General features: G+C 40.9%; 2 protein-coding genes across 5 annotated transcripts in view; both read right to left on the reverse strand.

Annotated features, from left to right (window-relative positions):
• Positions 1-11,499, reverse strand: part of Cep295 (centrosomal protein 295) — a 41,004-nt gene extending 29,505 nt beyond the window's left edge. For all 4 annotated transcript variants that reach the window (XM_041657139.1, XM_041657138.1, XM_041657140.1 and 1 more), the window contains exons 1-6: positions 11,382-11,499; positions 9,132-9,265; positions 7,562-7,762; positions 6,179-6,303; positions 4,610-4,703; positions 1,556-1,651 (exon numbers count right to left, since the gene is read on the reverse strand). In XM_041657139.1, the coding sequence (XP_041513073.1) occupies positions 1,556-1,651; positions 4,610-4,703; positions 6,179-6,303; positions 7,562-7,762; positions 9,132-9,265; positions 11,382-11,499 (768 nt within the window). The remainder of the gene's footprint in view (positions 1-1,555; positions 1,652-4,609; positions 4,704-6,178; positions 6,304-7,561; positions 7,763-9,131; positions 9,266-11,381) is intronic.
• Positions 842-1,297, reverse strand: LOC121451534 (ATP synthase subunit g, mitochondrial-like). The gene has a single exon (XM_041657144.1). It carries the CDS (start codon positions 1,258-1,260, stop codon positions 949-951), a length of 312 nt encoding a protein of 103 aa, XP_041513078.1. The 5' UTR covers positions 1,261-1,297; the 3' UTR covers positions 842-948.
• Positions 11,500-12,179: the final 680 nt, after the last annotated feature.

Here is a 12,179-nt window from a genome sequence, read left to right on the forward strand (position 1 = left end):
ACAAAAGTTATTAACTAGGAATACCAGTATATGTCTTTAATCCTAGCATAGAAGCTAAGGCTGAGGCAGGTAGATCTCTGTGAGTTCCAGGTCAGCCAGGGAGGCTATATGGTGAGACTTTCTCTCAAAAAGAAACAAGACAGGCCGGGTGGTGGTGGTGCACACCTTTAATCCCAGCACTCAGGAGGTAGAGGTAGGCGGATCTCTGTGAGTTTGAGGCCAGCCTGGTCTAAAGAGCTAGTTCTAGGACAGTTAGGGCTGTTATACAAGAACTCTCACCCCCCAAAAAAGAAAGACAAAAAAAAAAAAATTGCAAAATTACTGTTACAGAGTAATAGCAATTATAAAAAGGAAGTATCAGTTGCTCACTCTTAATACTGGGAGAGACTTTTAAGTCATAATATCTATAAAGATAAAGGAATGGGAAGACAGATGTTCTGGAGCACCCAGGCTCAACTCCCAGTACCCAGATGACAGCTCACAATATCTGTAATTCCAGTCATAGGGGATCAGATGACCCTCTCTGGCTTCTGCAGGTATCAGGCATTTGATATGGCACAGAGACACACATGCAAAGTAAAAATTCACAAATATTATTTAAAAAATCCCGTTTTTAAGTCTTTGTGTGCATGTTTATACATAAAGACAGACTCTAACCCATATGATGTTAACTATTTTGTCTTCTGGTGGTGAGATCATTGATATTTCTCTGAGTTCACCTTCTATATAAAGTTCTATTTCTGCAAAGAGTCTACTCATGATCAAAAGTTTTTAAACCTCCTTTATGTTATAATAAAACCTATTTTGTACACTGCATGATAAGAATATATTTACTATTTTATTTTTTTTTTATTTGACAGTTGGTATTTTATTCAGATAGCAGTCTCATTTCATGTGATCCAAGAATATTGAAAGAACTCAAATAAAATCAGATGTGAAGGTCAGTCTTCACACATCATAGCCAACGATGCCACGTTTGCCTATGATCTCTCCGACATAAAACCACATCCACACCTCAGTGGCCACCAAACCATTCAGCACAGCTTCCTTAACTGTAAGATGTTTGAAGCTACCAGTTTTAGCACTTTGAATTATTTTTTTCGCACTCTGAATAGCTGCAGGGAGTTCAGCAGGGGTTGGGGGAACCAGCTCAACCTTGGCGTATTGCCAAAATGTGGCCAATCGAGGCTTCGAGTAAGTCACAGCAGCGGATACTAGCCCCGGGGCTTTCTCCACGAAGTTACGGACAAACTTGGCCATGGTCTAGGGTGGAAGGTCCGTCTCCTCGAACCGCCGGCTGAAATATATTTACTATTTTAAAAGACAGTCACATATAGCTATGTATCTCATCCATTCATAGGAGAAAACAATATATCTGACATGAAAAGTCAAAACACATTTACAAGGCTTTTTGCTCTTTTAACCTAGAACAGTTAGTAGGATTGTTCAAATTTTGAGAAATGGCCATACTTCACTAGACAAAGACTCAAGATAAACCTCAACTGATGAACACAGAGAGACCCAGTGAACTATGAACACACAGTAAGTCAATCACCTGTTTTGTGCCCATCTGTCTGCTCACAAAAGTTGAAATGTGATGGTAGGTGGAACTATTGGTCTTCAAGGAAGGAATTCTGTTCACTTCAATGTTCTGGAAAATAGTATATAAAATAAGAGATTAGGTAAAGAGCACACATTTTCTTTTCTTTTCTTTTTTTTTAAGCCATCTCCATTAAGGGAGCACACATTTTCAATAAACCTAGATCTAATGCAAAAGGCAAATTTGTTTTTATTTTTGAAATAATATTTTGCAGTGTAGCCTGGCTGGCCTGGAATTTATGGCAATCCGTCTGCCCTAACCTCCAGAGTGTTAGGATTACAGACATGCACGGCCACAAAGCTGTGTATTAATCCATGCTACGGATTGTTCTAAAATTTGTTCAAATTTAATCCTCACTAGGTGATGTTAGGAGGGAACAGGGTAGAAATTTCTGGAGTTATTAGGGAAGCTCTTCTAGTGAACAGATTAATGCCTTCAAGTGATTAATACTACATGTCATGGTTATCTGTTCCTAAAGTAAGTCTTCTACAAAACCAGTTTCCCTAGATCTCCTAGTTTGTGGCTTTGATGGTTTCCACCAACTTATGACTGCCAGTCAGAAGACCACACCAGATGCAGCCCATCAGTCTTCTCTATACCTTGCCTAATGCACTGTATTACTAGAAACAGGAAATGCACTAAAACAAGACCAATGCTAAAATCTGCTTAATAATGAAATAAATCTTTTCACCCAGAGTTAGATTACTTCAAGTTTTGTTTTTTTTTCCCCTTAAAAAAAACCCAGGGTTTTCCTGTAGCTTTGGTGCCTATCCTGGAACTAGCTCTTATAGACCAGGCTGGCCTCGAACTCACAGATCTGCTTATCTCTGCCTCCTGAGTGCTGGGATTAAAGGCATGTGCCACTACCGCCAGGCAAATCACTTCAAGTTTTAATAAAAATATTAGATTTTTAAGTATTTCATCAACCTTCTAGATATGTATATTATAGTCAATGTTTTTATTTCAGTTCAGAAGTTCACTCTAACTTCTACGTTATTTAAAGAGACAGTTATTTTTGCTACAGTAGCTCCTCTACTGTGCCCTTTACTGGGTACTGTACCCAGGGAGGTGCTCTTCCACTGAGCTCCATCTCCAGAACTGAGAGCACTTTCAAATCTCCTGAATAAAAATACTCCACAATTTAGACCTTTAAACAAAGTCCTATTCTTTCCTTTTATATCACCAACTCACAACCAGCTCAAGACGTATTCTAAGATACTCTTCTTCCCCAAAGACCTGGGTAGCCTGAATAAAGAGCCTACTGTAAAACCAAACAAGAATACAATTGATGTAGGTGGGTCTTCTGTCTATGTGTTACTTTCATTGATCAAATAAAGAGACTGCCTTGGCCTTTGATAGGACAGCAGCTTAGACAGGCGGAGTAGACAGAACAGAATGCTGGGAGAAAGAAGCACAGTCAGGCAGACGCCATGATTCCCCTTCCTGAGATGGATGCTGGCTAGACTCATGCCGGTAAGCCATGACCTCGTGGTGATACACAGATTATTAGATATGGGTTAGTCAAGATGTGAGAGTTAGCCAATAAGAGGTTAGAACTAATGGGCCAGGCAGTGTTTAAATGAATATGGTTTCCGTGTAATTATTTCGGGTGTAAACTAGCTGGGGAGCCACCGGAACACAGCCTGCTGCTCCTGTTACTACATACAATCACCCAGATCTTATTTATAAGAGCTATATATCTACAAACAACAACAACACACAAGAAAGACACACAAACGAAGTGGGACTAAGTATGATCAAAAGGAGCCAGAGTCATTCGCTGGGCTACAGAACACTTGAGAACCATGGATACAGAGAAAGCTTAAAGAGCCTTCTCTTCAATAACGAGGATATAAACTTCAGAATGATTTAAAAAAAAAAGAATAATGATAAAAGCTGTGTGCAGAATAATGAAACAGTATCTCCAGAATGATACTCACAAAAATGAAAGATACTACCCCTACACCAAAGAAAATATTTACAAATTTACTACCCTGGAACTAATTATTCTACCTATCCTGCACTCTGAAAAAGCATTCTAAGAAACTAAAGTTATTTTGGCTTATGAATATTGGAAATTATAATAAAAAGCTATCAAAAGGCATGATAGGTTAAAATATTGCCTGCCTTTCTAATATCTTACATGGCCCTGGGAGAGTGGCTGAAATAGGACACTTTCATGGCAGGCAGCCCTGTGAGAACAGGGAAGACCCCAGAGCCTGACACTCATGCTGATCACACATACACAAATACAAGATAGACGTACTCATTCCAGTATTAAGTTTCCAAACTTTTTTAAAAAGCCTTTAACTTTTCACATAAAGTAACTGTCATTTTGATAGTTATCTGCATAGTAACTCCAATCACTAATGCTAATCAGCACTAAAACGCTAATATAAATAAGAGAACTGATTTTTTTCCTATTCTCTCTCTCTCCTTTTTTGGTAACAAATCTTACTGTTTTGCTCACTAGGCACCTCCGGCCTCAGCTTCACCAGTGCTGAGAATATAGGTACGAGCAACCATGTCCATTCTAGTACTCATTTAATTGAACTGTTTCAAACATGTAAACAAAATTGAGCCTGATCATAAAGCATACACGATACTCTATAAACTTTGCATGACCTTATGATTGTAAACAAAATTTTAAATGTATCTGAGCTCTACTTCTTTATTAGACTATGAACCAAATCCAGAATATGAGCTGTCTATAAGACAAATAATGTAACTCTTTTTTTTTTTTTGACAAATAAAGCTATTAAAAAAAAAAGGCAGAATGTAAAAACCCAAATCACTATGCTTAACAAACATAAAACTCCCTCTAGGGAAAACTCAACACACAGTGGGCATTAGGTAACCAAGAAAAATGTCAGTACTATTACTTTTTAAAGTTCTTAAAAACATATATTAATTTATAGGTAAAACAATATCTAGAATTTTAAAATACTCCATAAATACTCCTATATCATGCAACTAAAACTTGTTTAAGCAAAGCTCTAGGCAACTCACCTCAAAAGGGGCCGGGACAGGAGGCGGCAGCCTGGCCACTTTAGCTGATCTCTCTTTTTCCACAAGCAATGCTTCCTTTCGAGCTTTTATATGCCTTAAAAGACAAGAGGTGCCACCAATCAGTCTCTCAGGTAATACCTGCTGTCACCAAGAGGAACAGAAGTGCACTGACTTGATATCAGTGCACAGAGTTAAAAACATAAAAGCCAGAAACTCATTTTTAGTTGAATCCACACTCAATTTGCTATTTGACCAAACATACATGTAAGAACATGTTTACCAACTACAAGAGGCTTAAATAAGGACTGGAGTTTCAACTGAATAATCATAGACAGCAGTGGTTCTCAACCTTCCAAACGCTTCAACCCCTTCATACAACTGCTCATATTGTGGTGACCCCCAACCACAAAATTATTTTGTTGTCACTTCATAATGGTAGTTTTGCTACCATTATGAATCATAACCTAAATATCCGAGAGGCAGACAGTCTTAGGTGACCTGTGAAAGGGCCGTCTGACCCCACTACAGGTTGAGAATCATTATTTTAGTTTTTTACAGTAAGAGCAGAACTAGAGGGGGCTGGAGAGGTTGCTCAGAGGTTAAGAGCACTGGCTGCTCTTCCAGAGGTCCCGAGTTCAATTCCCGGCAACCATGTGGTGGTTCACAATGATCTATAATGAGATCTAGTGCCCTCTTCTGGTATGCAGGGATACACGCATGCAGAATACTATATGCATAATAAATAAATAAACATAAAAAAAAAGAAAACCAAGCAGAACTAGAAATGTTAAAGATAGATCATGTGTAAAATGACCAGCTGACCAGTGCAGACCAGTAACAGCATGCAAATATTAGTAACAGCTGAGGTTTTCCAGTCTACAATATCCTGTGCTTGTGTGTTTTGAGACAGAATCTCACTATTCTGTCTCAAAATATTCTGTCCCTGGCTAGCCTAAAACTAGATGTGTAGACCAAGATGGCCTTAAACTTATAAAAAACTGCCCGCCTTTGCCTCCCAAGTGCTGGAACTAAAGGTGTGTACCACCATGTCCTGCCCAAAGATCTCTTCAATGCTTTTTTTAAAAAAAAAAAAAATGTTTATTTATTTATTATGTATACAATATTCTGTCTGTCTGTATGCCTGCAGGCCAGAAGAGGGCACCAGAACTCATTACAGATGGTTGTGAGCCATCATGTGGTTGCTGGGAATTGAACTCAGGACCTTTGGAAGAGCAGGCAATGCTCTTAACCTCTGAGCCATCTCTCCAGCCCTCTTTAATGCTCTTAATCACATAGATTTTTTAAAACTTCCTTTTTACATCAGAAACAGTTTTTTGGTTGATATTAAGTATGAAATGTCCATACATTTCTTCAGAAACTTAGCCCCTGCCACTGAACTCAGAATGTTGGCTCAGCTAGGAAAACCACCCCAGTGCTTAGTGAGAGCAGTGCAGAGTACAGCGTCTACAAAACCTTTTACTTAGCATGTCCTTACACAGCCTGCTACACATCCTCTATTTCTAGACACACCGGTTTCAGCTGAAAATATGGAAAACGTTATCTTGTTACCTGGTTTTCTGTTTCATCAACATTTCTTTTTGATTTTTCTGCACTTTAAGAGCTTCTTTATGCCTCAGTTCAGCTTTTCTTTTTCTTTCTGCTGCCCGCTGAGCCAGAGCGTCCAAGTCAGGTTCCTAGAAGTACACATTACTTAAAAAGCCATGTTAAACAAGATAAACAGAAATGTGTCTAAGTTACCTGCCTTTCTTTATGCCAGAAGGCATTAGATCTCATTACGGATGATGTGAGCCACCATGCGGTTGCTGGAAATTGAACTCAGAACCTCTGGAAGATCAGCCAGAGAGCTTAACCGCTGAGCCACCTCTCCAGCCCAGAAGTCATCTTTCAATTCTGTCATCCCTTCCCATAAGCACACCATACGTTCCAAAGCACAGGAATAGTACTACTACCACCACACCATAGCAGTAATCATTTAGCTTAGCATGAAAACATAAAATATCAAGCTACTTTGGACAAGGATTAAATTAACCACTAAAATATTTTATTTAAACTAAAACATTCAATTTATAGTAATACAAGAGGTTCTCTGGTCTACAAAAATCATATGGGTGTCCTTCAAATGAGTTAGGCTTGGGAAAAAAATTAAACACAAAGACAATATTGACCTGAAAAAAGCATGAATAAATAAATAAAGATAAGTAAATAAACAAAATAACATTAGAACTTAGAGCTACTGGTAAAAAACATACAGAAACCAAGATGCCACATCACTTCAAGGTATTTCTTTTCCTTAGTAATTAAAGATTTGTCTTTTTTGGAGCCAGCCTGTTTATTGTGTCACTGACTCTGGAATGACAAACTAGCATTTCTTTCCTTCATCTCTCCCTCCCTCCCTCCCTTTTTTATTTAGTTCTGTTATGGAGCCTTGACTGACCTGTAACTTATGATGTTGACCAAGCTGCCTCTGAACTTAAAGAAGTCCTCCTGTCTCTTTTTTTATTTTCTAACCATAAATCACAATAAGCAACAAATGAACTCAAGGCCCCGTTGAAACACTTAGCTTTACTTGCCTTTATGAAAGCCACCAAAGAAACATAAGTGCATATGTATTGACTAATATGTATTTAGAGGTGGTAGGAATGAATCTGAATTGAGTCCCTGAATCTACTCAAGTTGCTTGAGATAGACAATTTCTGATGGCATAGGTTACTGTCTTTATATGAAGAAATAATGCTAACTTGAACACCAGAGGAAGAAAGGTGTACTTGGCAGATTTACAAGGAAACAAATAATACCATTATTCTCACAGTAGATTAAACTGATTTAGAAAGTAAAGGTCAGCTTGCCTCTCCCAGTTCTATACATTAAAGCATGCTTATCATGTATTTAGTCTAAGCATCCTGCATCGCGCAGTGAGACGAGCTCACTCACATTTTCTTTAGCCTGTCGATGTCCCTCTCCCATATGTCTTAAACTTGCCAGATACAGTTTTTCCAAGTTCTGTATTTTCTGGCTTTGGGCTTCTTCCCATTCTGCCCTTAGTTCCTCAGCCAAACGGAAAAACTGCTGATTTCGCCTCTGTTTTATGTCTTCTCTGATCTGGAAGGCAATGCCCCTTTCTTGTTCGCGAACCTGAAAGATGAGTATTTCATACAAAATAAATGAAGGGGTTTAAACATTTCCAAAATCTAATTGAGAATAGAAATTCAAATGAATTCTCTTCAGGTGTTTCAATTTTCCCAAATACTTGTTAAGTAAGGGCTATGACTAGCAAAAAAAAAAAAAAAAAAATCAACAGAGAAAAAACGGGGGGGGCCACTAAGAAATTTTTTATTATGTTCATTTATTTGTATATGTGTGTCGTAGCACAGGGGGCAGAGGTCAACCTGCATGAACTCCAACAAGAGGGTCCCTGGGTAAGGACCTGGCTTGCCAAGCTTGGCAATAAAGTACCTTTACCTACTCAGCAACCCCCAAAGCTATTTCTACAGTCCCTTAGTTGACTTGTTTCACCTGCTCTCTCGAACCCCAATAACATATAAAATGCTAAAATTAAAAGGTGACTGCATAAGTTTCATAGCCGAGATGAAAGCTCCCTCTCTAGGTCCATTATCTCTGGTTCTACATAGAAAGCCATACATCATTCACAAAGGCTTAAGTTTAGATTGCTAGTTATGGCAATCTTAAATTTCCTAATAAATTTGTCTTAGAAACTCATATAAATAAGTCTGTTTCATCTTCCCAGTAGTCTTCTTCAAATTCTTGCTAAGCTTTCTTTTCTAATTTTCACCAACTCCGCATTATGTAAACCGGAGCAGAAAGATTCTAAGAACCAGAAATTGAGAAAGATTACTGCAAAATAATGTCTCCCGATAGTCAAACGGTTACATACATAGACTTACGGTTGCTGACACAAGATCTGCTTAAGATCAAGCCAGACATTATGAGGCCGCACCCCATCTAAGGAGCCACTGGGAGCTGATAGCTGGCAGGGAAAGTTAGTTTCCTTCAGTAATGTGGCCCAATGGTAAGTTGTGCATGCTCCAGTGAAGCAGGATACACATGCAGGTACAGACGGAATTACACGGACTCAGTGGGTTATTGGAGAAGAAAAAAGAGTAAAAGGAAAAGATGGCGTGAAGTAGGGAGAATGTGAGAGGAAGTTGGGGCAGAAATGGTGGGAAAAGAGAGGGTGGGTACGGTGTAAATACATTACATCCATATATGCAATTACCAAAGAATTAAAAATTTTTAAAAATATATCCATATTTAAACAACTGTTCTCCAATACGTGAGTTAGGGAACATCTATCTTTCAACTCCTCTCCAATCTGCTTACCATCCGCTTATTTTCAAATGATACAAAACTGGTTTATAAACAAGAACCAGGTCTCTTTCAAGGAAAGAAACTCCTAAATGCAACATTTCGTTTAGAACGACCTAATCCAAAAATTACCAAGGATTTGAGGAAGACAAAAAACTTAAGCTCAAGTAAATGATACCTGAAGCAATCTTAGTTTCCGTCTTCTTTCATAATCTTCCTTCAAAACGAAGGCTTCCTCATTAGGACTCAATCTCAGTTTTCCAGTGTTCATTACCTTTCTTTTCATTTCTGTGTATTTTAAATATAAAGGATCTAAATTGAAGAGAAATAAACTGATGAATGTCTATAAACTACATTATTAAAATAGGGCAACAATCTACTTACACATACATGTATACACACAAGTAAAACAACAGGTGAGCAAAGTCCAGCTTATTTACAAACATGTTATGTAAGGGGTTCTATGGTCTCAATAAAACACCATGACCAAAATCATCTTGGGAATAAAGGGCTTATTTCAGTTTACAGTTCCACATCACAGTCCACTATTGAGGGAAGTCAAGGCAGGAACTCAAAGGGCAGAAAAACGGGAGCAGGAGCTGATACAGGAGGCCTGCTGCTCATTGGCTTGCTCAGCCTGTTAAACCATTCAGCGCGCCCAGCCCAAAGACGGTACAGTACATAGCAGGTCAGGTCCTTCCACATCAGTCAGTATTAACCAAGAAAATGTATTAAAGCTATGCCTACAGGCTGACTGTGTGAGCATTTTCTCAGCTGAAACCCTCCCCTCAAATGACTCAGTGTGTCATGACAACCTAAACTAACCAGGATATATATTATCCCTTTTCCCAAAATGACCATATTTTAAAAAAACAACAACAACAACAAAAAAAAACCTTCAGAAAACTTCTAATTGGATATATATAAGTATATCCTGGATTACCAGGTCTATTCTACTGCTACTTTTTGGGTGGCCTTGATGTCCCCCTACACTTCTTTTCTGTTGCTGTGGTTCTGAGACAGGACTCGGGCCTTCCACCGTGCTATAATCCACTCTTCTCTAGAACTAAGATTTTAGCATGCTCTCATCTAGAGGGAGGTGGTGTGGGCAACTAGAATGTGATCGTTCACAGCTGGTGAACGAAAATGCTTTCCGGTCTGCTGCTACGGTCACGTGGCATCAGCACACCATGGTGACTTTATCTGAGATGAGTGAACATCTCTGGTCTCTTCACAGTGAAGAGCAGGCAAGCTGTCTTACTGTCCTCCAGGAATGAGCTTTACCCGCCATCTCCCTAGAATACAGGCGATCTGTACGCACATTCATAGAGGATGGCTTGTCCTTTAACTTTTCACTAGTCGCCTTTGGTAGCCTCTTTTAGAACTATCAATGCTCAAATAAATAACTTAAAAAATACGGTTTCGATGAAATATTTGGGTAATCTAGTGGGAGCCAATACTTTCTTCAGCGAATTCTCCACTATAAGAGTGGCCAGGACAAGTATGGTCTTACTCATTACCTTACGTTGTTTGTTTGAAAAACTGTCTTGCACTTTATAATTTAGGGTGGACTGAGTGAGACAGTGATTTAGTACATGAATATACACAAGAGGGCTCTGATGGCAAACAGGAGTAATTGCTTGAATAAAACCTCTTCCAATACATCCCACTAATGTTCTTAAGAAGAAACAAAACAAAAACTAACTCCCAAGGGTGTTTGGGGCTCCAAGAAAGGAATACTGTTTCCCATAGTAGAAAGCATTCTTCTGCACCTCTCAACTACTTGAATATCCTGTTCCTGGTTTACTCACTAGTCATTGCTATCCGTGTGGATTTTTAAGTGCTGGTTTGCAACTGTCCAATAATGGCTATAGGGCTTAACTTGATTTATTTCATTCTGAGGATTAGGCAGTAATCACAACCTTAAATACCAGGAGGAAACCACGCGGATGCAAGAGCCAACGTTGCCTGCCACGCATTAGCAGAAGGCAGTGGCCAAGCCTCAGACCCCTTGGGTCTTGTTTCTTTACTCCGTGTAAGGGGAGTAATACCCACCACACGGGGTTGTGTACTACGTGTGCGGCTTAATTAGTGCAAAACCGCTGCACACATTCTAACAAAAGGGCTGACGACAACCGTACGCTGCTGTGTTTCTTGAGGCAAGATGTCACGACGTCGCCCAGGCTAGCCTGGCACTCGAGGCGCTCCTCCGGCCTTAGCACTGCGTCCCGAGTACTGGGATGGCCGGGGGCACCAACCCGCGCGGTTGGACTGCTATTTTTTTCAAAGCTGGGTGTGACAGGAGGGAACTAGAGGAGCTCCGGGTGGCCGATTCCACAGGAGGGCCTCGGGGCGGTTTAAAGGGCCGGAGACTCGCCCGCCTGCTCGCGGCCTGCCGGGAAAACCCCGCCGGGCCTCCGTCACTCACCTGATAGCGTGTGCGGTCGGGTCTCACGGCACACGGGCGTCCGCAGCCGCCCGGCTACCCAGCAGCCGTTCGGGGACCTGCGGGACGGCCATCGCCAGGCGCTCGTCACTTCCGTCATTCAAACGGCCCGCCAATGGCGGGAGCGGACGGCGGGAAGCAGCCTGGTTCCGCCTCTGCCGGGGCCGCCGAGTAGGCCGCTCTGTGCCGAGGCCCCGCCCACCTCCAGCCCCGCGCACGCGCAGCCCTGCCTCGGTTCGCGCACTCGCAGTGTTGCGCAGCGGGCCATTATTTCTCACAGCTCCCGGGTTCCCGGTCTCACTTCCTCTCCGGAGCCGCGTTGGCTTCACAGACCCAGAAGCAGAAATGTAGAAAAGGGCAGCTCTCTGGCGTTAGTCTTTCTTGTTCTTGAGACGCGTTCGCTTCAGTTGCCTGGCACTTAGAGCTTCTCTTTGTTGAGCTGCTGAGTGGACAAATTATGTGCTCTGCCCAGCTGGCCTCTGGAAACATAATCCCCAAGTGGGAAATTTGAGATTAAGACATGTTCTGTTTGTAATAGGAAAACAGGAGGAATCAAAGTAAGCGCAGTAGGCCGAGAAGGTCAGACTGCATCGCGACTCTATTGCATTCTAGCTGAGACCCTAAACCGCTGGAGTCATAGTTTCCCTTTAGACCTGTGTTTTTGTAGACCAAGCTGCCCTGGAACGTCCAAAGTGGCGTATTCTTTTCACCTGGCATGTTTCCTGCCAGCTGAGGGCTCGGTTGCCCAATGCTCAGTGGGTGTCTACCTCCCTGTGCTTT

The sequence above is a fragment of the Microtus oregoni genome, unplaced genomic scaffold (genome assembly GCF_018167655.1).
Source record: "Microtus oregoni isolate MIOR12 unplaced genomic scaffold, Mior012 000008F_ref0000371, whole genome shotgun sequence".
Taxonomy (NCBI): Eukaryota; Metazoa; Chordata; class Mammalia; order Rodentia; family Cricetidae; genus Microtus; species Microtus oregoni.